Raw genomic sequence first — 15,981 nt, forward strand, 5'->3', positions numbered from 1 at the left:
CAACATCTTCCGAACCACTGAGGTCAGGCTAACTGGCCGATAGTTTCCTTTCTTCCTCCTTGAAGAGTGAAGTGACATTTGCACTTTTCCAATCTTCCAGAACCATTCCAGAATCTAGTGATTCTTGAAAGATCATTACTAATGCCTCCATGATCTCTTCAGTGGCCCCTTTCATAACTAAGGGTGTACACCACCTAGTCCAAGTGACTTATCTACCTTCAGATCTTTTAGTTTCCCCAGAACTGTCTCCCAACTAACGGTAACTTCACACACTTCATGACGCCTGACAACTGGAACTTCTGCCATAGTGTTAGTGTCTTCCAAGGTAAAGACTGATGCTAAATACTTATTCAGTTCCTCAGCTAATTTGTTGTCCCCCATTACTACTTCTCCAGCAATGTTTTCCAGTGGCCCGATATCCACTCTCACTACTTTTACACTTCATCTATCTGAAACACTTCATGCCTCATTTGACCATCTTGTGCAGATCTACGAATCACAGACTCAGAATAGATAGCAAGTATTTGGGACAAAAATGAGGAACGTTTTCCATTTCCAGAGAATCGAGTACCTTGGATTTATTTTTTTCTAGGTTCCCAGTACTGTTTTATTGTTTTCATTCAAGAAAGAATTCAGAAGGTATTTCAATATACGGAAAACCATAGCATAGCGTCATAGAAACGTGCAGCACAGAAATAAGTCTTTTAGTCCATACTTAACCAGTTAAGCTGCCTACTCCTATTGACCTGCACAGGACCATAGCCCTCCATACCCCTACCATTCATGTACCTACCCAAACTTCTCTTGAATGTTGAAATCGAGCTCACGTGCTCCACTTACGCCAGCAGTTCATTTCACACTCTCACCATCCTCTGAAGTTTCCCCTCATGTTGCCTTTAAGCATTTGACATTTTACCCTTAACCCATTGTGGTGAACTATGTGCCTGTCGGGACACGCCCCTGCTGACTGCTCCTGTGGCTCCTCCCACAGGCCCCTGTATAAAGGAGACCTGCGGCCTGAAGATCGGCCTCAGTCTCCAGGACCTTGTATGATAGACACTCACTCCTGGTTCCTTCTTCCAGTCAATAAAAGCCGATATCTCGCCTACGTCTCAGAGTGAGTTATTGATGGTGCATCACCCATGACCTCTGATTGTAGTCCCACAGAACCACAGTGGATAAAGCCTGCTTGCATTTACCATATCTGTACCCTCATAACTTTGTTTGTCTCTATCAAATCTTGTCTCAACCTTCTATGTTCCAAGGACTAAAGTCCTAACCTATTCAACCTTTTCACATAACTCAGGTCTCCAGACTCAGCACCATCCTTGTAAATTTCTCTGCATTCTTTCAACCTTGTTTACATCTTCAAAACATTTAAACTTCATATTTAATCTCTTCAGAATCTTGAATATTTTCAGAGCCAAAAACCTGTCATCTTCTTCTAACAAAGTGTGATCATTATCTAAAAGACAGCAAGTTTAGCTGCTGTATGGATACATACATCTTTATTTTTCAAAGGAATGTAGCAATGAGCCTGTAAAATAATTCATTTATGTCAGTTCCACATCCCTCAATCCAGCTAGAGGTTCAAATTCATTCTTAGATATAATATCATTTTCAGCAATGTGGGACCATGATGGTCCTATCCTTCTAAACCTGGTTCCTTAAGCAATATTTCCTCTGCCGTTGTTCTCCATATAACTTACCAGCTTACCAATTTACTAATTTACACAATGTTCTTGATGTCTCAAATCATACTGCAAAATTTCAGAAAGCCGTATTTTTCATAGAATGAATTTGAAGATGCACATGCTTTTAAGTTTATTTTTCAGCAATAATCACTATAACAAAGGTTTCTAGATAAAAGGTGTTAACTGGAAGCTCTTTTCCCAACAGAATAAACTGAGCTTGTGGAAGAAATTCAAGGAATTAATATGACCTGCTATTGTGCAGCGTGTTATAACAAATTAGATCAGTCTTTACAGGTGCGAGAACATCGATTTCACGAATTTCTGGTAATTGTTCCACATTTCCAATTCTCATTTCCCTCTCTCACCTTATCTCTTCATCTGCTCATCACCTCCCTCTGGTGCTCCTCCCCCTTCCCTTTAATCCATGGCCTTCTGTCCTGTCCTATCAAATTCCCCCTTCTCCAGCCCTTTATCTCTTTCTCCAATTGACTTCCCAGCTTGTAATTTCACCTCTCCCCCTCCCCTGATTTCAACTATCACCTACTACCTTGTACCTCTGCCTCCACTCCCCCATCACTTTCTGACTTCTCGTTTCTTTTTCCAGTCCTGATGAAGGTTTTGGCCCAAAACGTTGATGGTTTACACATCACCATAAATGCTGCCTGGCCTGCTGAATTCCTCCAGCATTTTGTGTGTATCACTAGTGTGCTATAACACACTTGAATGTGGTACAAACTATAACCCTTATTTAAGTATGCAATTCAGGTTTCCTTGGACTTCTCCAGGAAACACACAAGCCAAACCAAAATCAAGACCAGGACATACCCATTTAAAAAAAAGGCTATGTTCTTTCATTCCTAATGCTGCTTTCATGTACCTCAGGCCTAACTTCCTCTAATTGTAATCCATCCTTGACTTCTCTGACTGCTGTTTGCTGAGTGGCCCAGTCCTTTGGTTCATTCAACATTTTGTCATTGAAGATGAATTTGAATGGATATCTAAAATCTCAGAATGGATTTTCTTTTAAAGTCAGTCATATGGCCCAGTCCATCATGTGTAATGCCCTCCCCACCAATGAACACATCTACATGAAATGGTATCACAGGAAAGCAGCACCTATCATCAGGGAACTTCATCACCCAGGACCTGCTCTCTTCTCAATGCTGCCTTGGTACAGGAGCCTCACGACTCACACCACCAAGTTCAAGAAAACCTATTGCCCCTCAGCCAACAGCCTCTTGAACCAGAGGATAACTTTGATAGTAAATGTACTTGGAATCTTAGAACTTCACTCATCACTTGTCCCATCACTGAACTGTTCCCATATCCTATAAACACACTTTCAAGGACTCATCTCATCTTCTCAATATTTATTGCTTGCTTGTTTATTATTAATTTTCTTTTTTTTCCTTTTTGTATTTGCACAGCTTGTTGTCTTTCGCACACTGATGGAACGCCCAAGTTGGTGTTCATTAGTTCTATTGTGGTCATTGGATTTATTGAGTATGACCACAAGAAAATAAATCTCAGGGTTGTATAAGGTGCCATGCACTTTGATAATACATTTACTTTTAACTTTATCTCGGACTTTTAGCCATTCATTCCAGATGGGCCATCTTGTGGGTAGCCCATTTTCTCCTCTTAACTTAACTGGGAGTCTGAAATTTAAAAAAAAGAGTTTAACTCACTAACACTAATATCCATTATCCAACTGAGCACAAAATGTGTCAATATTCCCTGCTTAATATTAGCAGTTCAAGGAAACTTGAATGGCTTAAAGTCCAGATTTTATCTTTTAAGTATGTAAATACATGTAAAAGATCATGTTTTCCCATTGTTTTACCATCAAGGTTCAACATGAACTGCTTAATTGTATTGATTATCATCAGGGCTGCTTCTGTAACTGGTTAGGGAGTGAATTACCACCATGCAGTCTGGGACCACCAATACAATAAAAATTCTCCTAATTACGGTAATTGAAAGTAAAGATCCATACTAAAAGCTGCACTAACTCTTCTCATCATGAAAGTGAAAAGTAAAATTTTATCGAATGTGGATTCTGAAAATGTATCCTGCTGTAGGGTAACGTAATCGGTGGAAAAGTACAGAATTCATAACCACTGACATGGGGTTAGTGTTCACATTGAGAGGTGGGTCTGACATGATGAGGGAATTGTGTAGAGGACTTTTAGCTTTGTGTTCAGTTTTCTGCTGCTCACTAAATGAGTTGCTATAGCTTTTCTGAAACGTAAAATGCCTCTGCCATTTTATTTGTAAAAACCTGCACTCCTTTAATAATGTGTACATTTCATTACAGGTTCAGAGTCTTCTGCACAGGAAGGCTGGAAGATCGATACAAGATACACTCATCAAGACTCTTATAATTCTCTGCACGGCAATCACACTTCTTCTGTCTTCCATTTCTGTCTGCTATGGTCACTGGCTATTTGTAGATGGGAAGATATTTGGACTCTGGCATTTTTGCATTTTAGAGTTTGACCAGAAGGCCCAGTGTACAGCTGATATCAGCGTTGCTAAGGTTGATGGTTTATACACCGGCCTAGTTTTCACACGGATTACCGTCACTCTTGCCGTCGTGCTGGCAATGTTTGGCTTGGAGATGCTAATCACTTCTCAGCTTTGCCAAGATGACTACACCAGAGGCAAGTGGACCTTTGGCTCGAAACTGACTCTACTATCTTCCTTCATGATGTCTATTGGCATGTTGACCTTTGCCGTTCTGTTATCGAACTATATTACATTCACCGGTTTAAGTTTAGCATTCTGGTGTGAATTCATTGCCACTTGTCTTGTTTTCCTCAGCAGTATTAGTGGTCTTCAAATTTACATGATCCCCTCAGCTAAAGATAATTCAGTAGATGTATAATTGTTCTAATTCCCTACTTTTGTAAAAATAAGCTTCCTTGTCTGTATATCTGAAATGTGTATGCGAGTGCAAGCTCTGTGATGTTGTTAACCTACCATTTTGCTTTATTTAAAAACTTACTGCATTTTATATTGTAGTCTGGGCTTTTGCATTTCTCCCTTTCTACAACGAGTTAATAAATATGATACAGATATTCTTCTTCTTGAGACAACTGGGACATCGACCACCAGAGTCCTCTGTTCCGAGTCAATTTTTCAAACTTACCCAGGTGGAGCCCTTCATGGTGAATCCTCCCTCTCCCATCAATGAGGACTGTGCAGCTCCTGTTCACATTTCTGCAGCTCTGGGTTGTTACAGGATGGAGTTGCTAGCCCCATGCCCAACCCTCCTCCTTTGTCATCTGGGCTTCCATGTAATCCCAACCCTCCTCCTTTGTCATCCATGGCGAAGTTGAATTCAGGCATTCAGACCAAAATAAAAATATTTTTCAGGTGAGATGTGGGGTAGTGTGTGGATTTGTCAAAAACTTGCCTATAACATTGCAATTTTTGTTCTTTTACAAGAACCCATTTGGTTAACAGTGCTGCAGTAGAGCTAGGCAATGAGGAGAAAACATTGTGATGTTTTGAAAATTCTGGGCATTTGTTTACCTGAAGAAAGTATTTTGGATATTTTTTGAAATTTTTGTCTTCAAAACAATACAACTACATAGTGCATTTCAAGACAAGAGTCCTTAATGAATTAATAATAGCACTATGGTTTACTACATTGTGCTTTTTTACCTTCATGGGATTTGGATGTGAAACGAAGACAGACTTTCTGGATGAAAGATTCCTGTTCTTTGACTGCAGGAGCTCTTGAGTAAAATTAATGTGGAAAGCCTTAAACCAAACCTTTTGGGGGTTGGTTTACAACATAAAATGTTCATGAGTTGACACTAAACTAACTGAATCACTGGGAAATTCTGGAAATGACTGATGGCTGGGGGAATTAGAAAAATGGATACTGATGCAGTACAGGTGCTGCTCTGAAGTTGTGTTGAGGCACATCGTTGGGGTAGAACAGATTTTTTTTTGCTGTAAATTTCACTAAACAATACCTGTCATCTAAAAGTTTTAATGCTGATACTGAACAGAGACATTTTATCATCCTATGCTGTCAATGCAGTGTCTACTAAGGAGGCATTGAAGAAATTACTCCATATGATAGCAATATTGCAGTCAACAGCTTGCGCCTTGCTGTTCTGATGTGCCATATAATGTCCTGCCAGCTCATTGCACTGCTAAAGTGCTATAATAATGTTCATTTGGCAAAGTAAAGTGATGTGGTGTTAAATAACCACATAAGACATAGGAGTAGAATTAGGCCATTTGGCCCATGGAGTTTTTTCCAACATTTCATCACGGCTGATCCATTCCCTCTCAACCCCATTCTCCTGCCTTCTTCCCACAACCTTTCATGCCCTGGCTAATCAAAAATGTATCAACTTCCATCTTAATTGTGCCCAGTGACCTGGCCTCCATAGATTCCACACCTTCCGACTAAGGACGTTCCTCCTCATCTCCATTCCATGTGGACATCCCTCTATTTTAAGGCTGTGTTCTCTGGGCCTAGACTCACCCACCAAAAGAAATGTCCTTAAGAAAGAATAACATGAAACTCTTTCATGGCTAAATCTGAAGCATTGGGTTTAATATGAGTAGTTTAATAGTGTAGTTTGAAACCTATGCAAGAACAAATTTAACAAGATCTCTGACAACTATAGACAACTTGTCAGGTAAAGATATTTTGTGTTACTCACATTCTCGTAGATGCTCTTGATTTGATCACAAACATTTCACAATTAATGATACATGATATAAAGAAACCTTTAAGTATGAAATGGTTATAATGAAAAATGACACATCAATTACAGTTTAGCTTATGCAGTAATGAAAAGCTACAACAAATCAGCTCAATATAATCAAATTCAGTTTCACACAATTATTATTAAATGCAATAGATCACATTTAAATCTTTTACAATAATGCTGCACTCAAATATTTCTGATTCAAATGATCATTCACAGGATATATTGAGATTTTTGTAAAATGGGGAATTAAGCAAGTATAATATCTTCACAAACCAAATATTTAAATATTATGCATTTTATAAACTTCTTGTTTGAATGGCCTGAGTGTTATTACTTTTGCAAAGGAGAGAAGTGACTTTTAATAAAACCTGTATGTCATACAAACTTGTTTTATCAAATACACTGAATAAGAGCAAACCAGTTAAAAAAATCTATCATTAATTAAAAACAATGAAATTGTAATAAGTTGTTATTTGCACATTCCCCATCTAGCTAGGATGAATTACAATCTACACTGAATTAGAATGCATTTATTAAAATTACTACTGAAGAGCACAAAGTTGCTTGGTGTGCACATAATAGATGATCTAACCTGGACACAAACATCTGCTCATTTGTCAACACAGCACAACAGCATCTTGAGGAGACTGGGGTGTTCAAGTTTACCTACTCCATTCTAACAACTCTCCACAGGAGCACCATCAAAAGTCTCCTGTCTGGCTGCATTATTGTGTGGTTACAGAAGCTGGAAGGCATCGGACTGCAAGACTCTACAGCGGACAATAAAAACCCCTGAGAGGACCACTGCGGGTGTCTCCCTCCCCCTTATATGTGACATTTCAAGTTCAAGTTCAGTTTATTATTATTCAACCTTATGCCACCAAACAAAACAGCATTCCTCCAGATCAAGGTGCACAACACAGCATGTATAACTCACGCAAATAAAGTAATATTACCACAAATAATAAGGTGCATTTATGACTCAAGTTAAAAAGTAAACAGAATAACACTACTGGCATTTCATGTGTGATCAGACCTGGGTGGTGGCAGGAAATTCAGTAGTCTCTCAGCCTGTGGAAAGAAGCTTCCCCCAGGCTGTCATGGCCAGGAGCATTGTATACAAAGGGCCTGAAGCATTGAAGAGAATCCCTGCTACTCATTCCCCAGTCTCTGACCCAATACCATCAGGATAGAGGTATAGGAGCATCAGGACTAGGACAGCCAGACTGGGTATAGTAACAGCTTCTTCCCTCAGGCTGTGAGACTAATGAATACCCTGGCACCACCGAGATCTTGTCAGTGGGTCAGCACCTGATAATTAGACACATTAATAAAGTCTCACTTCACCCTCCTTTGCTCCCTAAGAAACAAATCCTACACCTCAGCTACAATCTTCAAATCATAGCAAAATGTTGTTAAAACTCCTCCATCAATTTCAGTGCAATCATATCTTTCCAGTAACATAACTGGAACAGTACCGAGTTCTTCAGTTATGTCTTTTATTGTTGCATACAGTTTTAATATAATCTTTCTGTTTGTCTTTTTGCTTATCTTATTGGTCTGCCCTTTGATCTTAAAGGGTCTGTGCATATATACGCTTAGGTCTTCTGTTCTTTAACCTTAAATTCTCAGAGTTATTACTTCAGAGGACCCATCTTGTCCCCCGTGCGTAAGTGCAGCAGTGCCTGTACTACTTCTACGGCTTGCCAAGTAGAGAGTACATTGATGGCCTGCACAATAGCCTGGTATGGAAATACCACTGCCCTTGAACAGAAAATCCTACTAAGTGTAGTGGATTAGGCCCAGTTCTTCACAGGTAAAGTCCTCCCCGCCAGTGAGCACATCTGCAGGAAATGCTGTGACAGGAAAGCAGTATCAATCGTCAGGGAACCCCTCCACACAGCACATGCTCTCTTCTCATTGCTGCCATCAGGAAGAAGGTGCATTACCTCAGGACTCACCCCACCAGGGTCCGGAACAGTTATTACCCCTCAACCCTCAGACTCTTCACCCAAACAGGATAAATTCACCCAACTTCACTCGTCCCATCATTGAATTGTTCCAACAATCACTTCCAAGGACTCTTCAACTCATGTTCTGGATATTTATTGCTTATTTATTTTTTATTATTATTATTTCTTTCCTTTTGTATATGGAAAAATTGTTGTTTTTAGTATGCTGATTGAACAATTAATTTGGTGCAGTCTTTCATTGATTCTGTTATGGTTATCATTGGAGTCATAGGGTCACAGATAAGTACAGCACAGAAACAGGCCCTTCAGCCCATCTAGTCCATGCTGTAACTATGTAAACCGCCTACTCCCAATGACCTACACTAGGACCATATTTCTTGATATCCCTACTTTCCATGTACCTATCCAAACTTCTCTTAAACATTGAAATCAAGCTCACATGGTTCACTTGTGGTGGCAGTCCATTCCACACTCTCACGATCCTCTGAGTAAAGAAGTTTGCCTTCATGTTCCCCTTAAAATTTTCACCTTTCACCCTTAACCCATGACCTCTGGTTGTAGTCCCACTGCACCTCAGTGGAAGAAAGCCTGCTTGCATTTGTCTTCCCTATATTCCTCATAATTTTGTTTACCTCTAATGTGTTTCCACTCGGTACCTTCCTTACAGATCCCTGGATTAAATTCCAGTTGCATTTTTTTTCTACAGCTGATGAGATCATCTGCAATTTTATTCCTGGCAATTACATAGCAAGGTATAGCATCATCAAATTTCTTTTCATTCTGTATCTTCAAGATTTTTATTATTTCTCAACATCATTATCTATCACAAAAACACAAAGGAGCTGTGGAACCTTTCTAGTAAAGAATGATGCCCGGTTTTTAAAAAAAAATCACTGGTCAAGCAATAAACTTTCACTTCTTGTTTCTGAGCTAATTTGGTGCATTCCTTTGGTCACCATCTACTTACTCATTTTTGACAAGCCTGCTTGTCAGAAGCCTTGCTAAAATCCAAGCACACTGACTTCATTAACAAGAAAGTTAATCAGACATGCTGATCCCTTAAGATGTCCAGATTGACTGTTCCTGATTAATCCATGCCTTTCCAATGCATTCTATAATTACATTATAACAAGGATTCATGTTGGTTGGCATATACCTTATAATGTACAATTAACTGCTATTGAACAAAAGGTCCTTGACAGGGATCCTTGACAAGTTTACACTTAATACAGGCATTTCAAAATGCTCATATTTTCCATTAAGAAAATACTGATTACACTGGACAACAAAGATTTTACTTCCTTTCGGCTTGTATCTTAAGAATTTTGGGCTGCTGATCATGAAAATCTTCCTAAAATTTTGCTATCATGCATCATTTTTAAAAATCGCCTATATTTGTTATGTCAATTCATCATTCAAGTCAGAATAACCGATGCCAAGATTAAGGAAGGCATTTTTTTGGTGCACAGATCAAACAGGCCATTAATGACAGGCAACTCAAAGAATTTCTGGTGGGTCAAGACAAAATTGCATGGAAGGCATTCAAGGATGTTGAAGAAAATATTCTTGGCAACTACAGAGCACCAAACTGTGTGCAGCTGGTTGACAACATGCTTCAAGCATACAAAACCACAAAGTGCAAGGTGTCACTAAGGATTCATTTTCTGTATTCCCATTTAGACTTCCTCACTATCAATTACAAGTATAGTGAAAAGATTTCACGAGGACATTGTGGTCATGGAGAAATGGTATCAGGGCAACTTGAATCCATTAATGCGGACTGATTATTGTTGGACACTTAAGTGAGAAGCCTCAGAAACTGAGTTCAAATGAAAATCATCAACAAAACATGTTTAGCTTGGTTGAACTATTGCAAGGTGTCAGCACTGTTATGCAACTAAATGCATTATATGCCATAAAAGTTAATTTCCTATTTCTCCAAATTCCCACATGATAAAAGTAGTCTGAAATTATATTTGTATTCAGCTTCAAGCATTCTATTATAAACAAAAAGAAAATTCCGAGGAATCAACTCATTCGAAAAAATTTGTTGTTCATTGTTACTTTTCTCAGACTTCCAGACTATTATTTTAAGGAAATCTTGAATAACTAATTATATAAAAATATAGTTAATAACATAAAAAGTTAATATCTTGCAAATTACCGTTACCTCATACTGTGTATATCATGTGAAACTACAAGGAAAAATAGATTAAGCATCACCAATGCTACAATGAGGATATGTTTCATCAGTATTAAAACAAAAACCTAAGATATATTTTATGTTAAACTTTAACCAGAAAAATATCTACATAAAATAGGGGTCCAAGGCCTATGATAACTTGAAAAGAGTTTGTTCATTTGCACCTCCTGGACCTCCTGTCAGATTGCTAGCAGGTGATAAGAGTGGTCTCCCTCACCTCCACCCCTCTGGCTCTCAATACAGGAGCCCCTCAGGGCTGTGAAATCCCCTCTTTTACTTCCTGTATACTCTTGACTATGTCACCACCCACAGCTCTAATCTGCTAATTAAACTTGTGGACAACACTACATTGATTGGCCTAATCTCAAACATTAACAAAGTGGCCAACAGGAAAGTCATCTCTCTGACACACTGGTGTCAAGAAAACAACCTCTCCCTCAATGTTGCAAAAACAAAAGAGCTGGTTGTGGATTACAGGAGGAATGGAGATGGGCTAACCCCTATTGACATCAATGGATCTGGGGTTGAGAGGGTAAACAGCTTTAAGTTCCTCAGCATAAACATCACCGAGGACCTCACGTGGTCTGTACATACCAGCTGTGTGGTGAAAAAGGCACAACAGCGCCTCTTTCACCTCAGACGGTTGAGGAAGTTTGGTATGGGCCCCCAAATCCTAAGGACTTTCTACAGGGGCACAATTGAGAGCATCCTGCCTGGCTGCATCACTGCCTGGTATGGTAACTGTACCTCCCTTAATTGCAGGATTCTGCTGGGAGTGGTGCGGACAGCCCTGCACACCTGTGGTTGTGAACTTCCCATGATTCAGGACATTTACAAAGACAAATGTGAAAAAAAGGCCCAAAGGATCATTGGGGACCTGAGTCACCCCCAACCACAATCTATTCCAGCTGCTACCACCTGGGAATCGGTACCGCAGCATAAATGCCAGGACCAACAGGCTCCAGGACAGCTTCTTCCACCAGGCCATCAGACTGATTAACTCTCACTGATTTGAACGTATTTCTATGTTGCACTGACTGGTCTGTTTATTATAAATCACTATGATTACACATTGCACATTTAGATGGAGACATAATGTAAAGATTTATACACATAATGTATGTGAAGGATGTAAGAAATAAAGTCAATTCCATTCAAAAATTCTTTGCTCCCACTATAAACTCTCTTCCTATAAATGAAGAAATTCTTGGAGTGTGTTTGATTCCATTAGTGTCTTGGAATAGTTCTGACGGGAACTATTACTGACACTGCAATGAGAGTCTGGCTTCATCACACAGCTAATATTCCAAAAGACCTTTAAAATATTTTTGATTCTAATCACTAAAGCTGCCTGCTTATCTTCAGTTCCTTGCCTCTCACCATGGAGAAAATATGTTGATTTAACATTCATCGGCCGAAAGTGGACTCGACTGTATTTTACTACCTTATATTTCAGTTAAGATCTGGTATTGTGTAATTCAAATTTCAAAAATTTTACCAGCACCCACCTTAACCATACCCTCACCAATAATTCACTAGGGAGCTTGTATGGCCACATTAGCACTGTGTGAAGGAAAAGGACGATCTTGCTAGGGCTCAGCCGCATGGCTTTTACAAGAATGCCGCAAGGACTCAGGCCTGGTTTATAGGGACTGTTTGAGTAAGTTTGGTGGGTATGAGAACCTTTATAGATGTGTAAAAGTTCATGAATGGCATAGAGTTGGTGAGTGCACTTCTACTCAGGGAAAGACAAACAGGTGGTGCTGTGTTGACCCTAAGATGTAGGAGCAGAATTAGACTGTTTGGCCCACCAAGTCTGCACTACCATTTCATCATGGCTGGTCCCCTTTTTCCCTCAGTCCCATTCTCCTGCCTTCTCCCGTATCCTTTCATGTCCTGGCTAATGAAGAATAAACTTGTACAATACTTGTGCAGATACTTGTTTAGGCAACCCTGATAATGACTTCCAAACCAATAACTTTTACTATCTAAAAGGACAAGAGCTTCACGCATATGAAAACACCATCACAAGCAGTTACACCTCCCAGTCCCGTACAAAAACTGTATCTAATTACTGGACGGCTCTTCCCTACAAGCAGTATGGGAGTATCTGAGTGAAAAGGACTGCAGTTATTTGAGTGGCTGCCCACCTACTGAAGGGTAATATAGAATTAGGCAATAAATGCTGGTTTCACAGCACGGCTACATTCTGAAAAATAAATCAATAAATGAAAATTATTCCTCCCATTTAATTACTGTTATATTTGATAGATCTATAATTACAAGTTACTAGTGTCTTAAGATTGTCATAGCTGGGGGAGGTTGTATGGACAAGCTCCCACTACTTATTAAATGCTCTAATGGGGGGCATCTCAAACAGCCTCTGACAATCAAGTCCAACTCCTGGCCTTCACGTGTGGCTTAGCTACTAAGCCCAGTGGAACCATTTCTACTGACAGGACGAGAGACAAAGATAGGTTACTGGCACCCTAAAACCAGTCGCTTTGGGTGAATGGGGCTCGTCAGCTGTGGTTGGCAGTTCATCTAAGAGAAGAAAAACTGTTCTCAGACCTCCGCTGCCTTGCAGCCACACCCACTCATGGGAAAGGCTTTGGGAGTAAACACTGAGGAAAAATCCGGAGCTGGAGTCCCTAAGGCAGTCCGATGTTGAGCTCAACACTGACTGGTAACTCCTGCAACACTGCCGGTGCCAAACGGTTCTTTTGGATCCATCAGCTGCCTGGAGAGGGGAGCCTGCTGCATGGGCAACAGCTTGCTCTCCATGGGCTTGTGAAGACAGCTAGGACATCCATGGTCAACCACAACCAACAGGGGGCCTACTACTATTTATCACAGAATGTGTTTTCAAGAATGAGAGTATTAAAATCAGTGTTAAAAATATCACTATAGCATTACAGATAGTTAGAATAACAGGACAGCCATGTTAGAAACCTGCTTGAGGGCTCACCCTTCCTTTGAGACTCCCATAGTGATGAAATGGTTGAAATGATATTGCTGTGGATTAGTCTGGAGAGGATGCCAGTGAGGTCTGGTGTTGGGCGTTGAAATGTGAGGTTCAGGGCAGCGTCCTAGCCACTGCAGAGAACGAGGACCATCACTGGGGACTAGCAGCAGCTACATTCGATGTTGACAGCCCAGTATGTCTTCCTCATCCTCGCTGGTTGTTTCTGATGGATCTCCCTCTTGCTTTGCTTGTCTACACAACTTATTCCAGCCCATAGGCTTCCCTACGTTGATAAAGGCGGTATTATCAATGAGCTATTGTTATGACTCTCTTTTTCTAAAACATGGAACCACACACATTTTTGACCAAGGGTTCCCAACTTGGAGTCCATGGACCCCTCAGTTAACGGTAGGGGTCCACAGCTTAAAAAACTTTGGGAATCCCTGTTTCAGACATTACAAAATTTGACAGGAAAATAGTTTAACAATACTTTACAAAATACTTTCTCCCTAAATGTATAGCTAATGGATAGAACAAATTGAATGTAACTTGTTTGAATACAAAATATACATGTGGATAGTCACACATAATCCACACATGTATGAAATGTCTTGCCCTTCTTGATCAGAATAACAATCCTTAATCAGCATTTAACGCAAACACCGACTCACCAGACAAACTATTTTGGGACAGTTTATACTTCCGAGTAGAACTGTCAAGCCTGGAATCAGATCTACAAACAGTAGCATTATCTATTCTCAAACCGTTCACAGTTAAATAAATCACTTGAACTACAATATCACATTTGCTCCTTTAAAGAACATTTGATTCCCGGAAAACAAGTTCTTGTTCCTTGGAAATGGAACTTGTCAACAGAGATACCTGTGCTCCACCAGTCATTCCACTGTTCATTATGGAACTGTGTCGGTTTTGTGAATCAGTGGCAAAATATTTCTTCTGCTTCCACCGTCTCCATTTTCTTTTGATTTCAGTTTGAACCTACGTGTAAATAGTCATAATTTATTGATAGGAAGGCAGAATCATGTTGATTGTTTCACGGAAAGAAATGATTTTGACTGTGGGTAACTTATAAGTAAGCATTGTTTATTAAAGGTACTCACTTCACCATTAAGGAAACAGTAAAGGACTGCAACAGTGGAGCCCTATGGGTTAAAAATGAACTTTATTAATGGTTTGAGATATTTCTCATTGATACACATATTCATCTACAAAATACATCCATTCTTTACTTGAAATAATCTTAATCTGCAACTACTTTTAACTGGAATGGAATAAGTTTCCTTCATGTACCTCCGAAATCCTCCAAGAGGACCACAAGTTTGTCATGGTTTGGAGGCTTGCGTGCCTCAATGACCCAGAGAGCTATGCTGGCTGGAGTCAGGTCTTTATGCTTTGGGTCTTGGAAGGTTCACCCATGCCTAACCGTTCAAAGGGTAGAGGACAGACTAAGCGGGGTCCACTGGTCCTCCCGGTTCAGGGGTTCAGCTCAGGGCTAACAACAGTCACTGGTTAAAAAAGTTGTTATGGAAAGAGCAATGAAGAATCCTTTTACATCTCAGTGTGAGAGTATTCCCGAGTTTTCACCCAAGAGTTGCATGACTGTCAGCAGTGAAAACCGAGAGGAAACTACTGACACAGTGAAGGAAGCCCTGAACACCACCAGAAACCGCCCTTCACTGCTGCCAAGAAACATCAGCGGCATAACAGGCAGAAAATAAAAAAGCAACTTCTGAATCAATTTGTCAGGTAATCTGATAGGATGGACAGGACTGGCAGATCAATGTTCTGTTGTTTTAGACATGATAGGGAGGGGACTTTAAAGCATTACTCATCAGGGAAAATGTCACCGCAGTACTCAGACAGGTCAAACTAGAGGGCTTGTCTATTGAAGCTATATGGGTAGAACTGAAGGACGACCACATGAAAGAGACTGCAATACTACGTTAAGGATTGACCACGTTAAAGGGTTGGCAATACTACGTTAAGGATTGACCACGTTAAAGGGTTGACAATACTACGTTAAGGATTGACCACGTTAAAGGGTTGGCAATACTACGTTAAGGATTGACCACTTTAAAGGGTTGGCAATACTATGTTAAGGATTGACCACGTTAAAGGGTTGGCAATACTATGTTAAGGAATGCCTTCTGTTCTATGTCTAGACCACATTTCGGGAAATCTTATTTTAAAATCTTTTTATTAATTTTAAACAAACATAAATGAAACATGAATACAGAGAGTTTGAAAGTACATAATTAATGGGTTAAGTATACATTCAGATAAATGATAATCCATATATAATAACCTCCCAAACTCATAGTAATTATGAAAAAAGAGAGTAAATAAAAAGAAAAAAAAACCCTCAAAAAGAAAAAAAACCTAAGCA

At 39.8% G+C, this 15,981-nt stretch overlaps 2 protein-coding genes across 4 annotated transcripts in view; one reads left to right on the forward strand and one right to left on the reverse strand.

Moving 5' to 3' along the window:
* The window catches only part of tmem37 (transmembrane protein 37), a 29,176-nt gene extending 24,384 nt beyond the window's left edge, over positions 1-4,792 (forward strand). For all 3 annotated transcript variants that reach the window (XM_059966327.1, XM_059966328.1, XM_059966325.1), the window contains exon 3: positions 4,012-4,792. In XM_059966327.1, the coding sequence (XP_059822310.1) occupies positions 4,012-4,581 (570 nt within the window). In that variant the 3' untranslated portion in view covers positions 4,582-4,792. The remainder of the gene's footprint in view (positions 1-4,011) is intronic.
* A 9,595-nt stretch (positions 4,793-14,387) lies between these two features.
* Positions 14,388-15,981, reverse strand: part of sctr (secretin receptor) — a 51,809-nt gene continuing 50,215 nt past the window's right edge. The window contains exons 11-12 of the mRNA XM_059966245.1: positions 14,696-14,737; positions 14,388-14,573 (exon numbers count right to left, since the gene is read on the reverse strand). Coding sequence (XP_059822228.1) covers positions 14,388-14,573; positions 14,696-14,737 — 228 coding nt within the window. The remainder of the gene's footprint in view (positions 14,574-14,695; positions 14,738-15,981) is intronic.

This window comes from Hypanus sabinus, chromosome 4 (assembly GCF_030144855.1).
Source record: "Hypanus sabinus isolate sHypSab1 chromosome 4, sHypSab1.hap1, whole genome shotgun sequence".
NCBI classification, from domain to species: domain Eukaryota; kingdom Metazoa; phylum Chordata; class Chondrichthyes; order Myliobatiformes; family Dasyatidae; genus Hypanus; species Hypanus sabinus.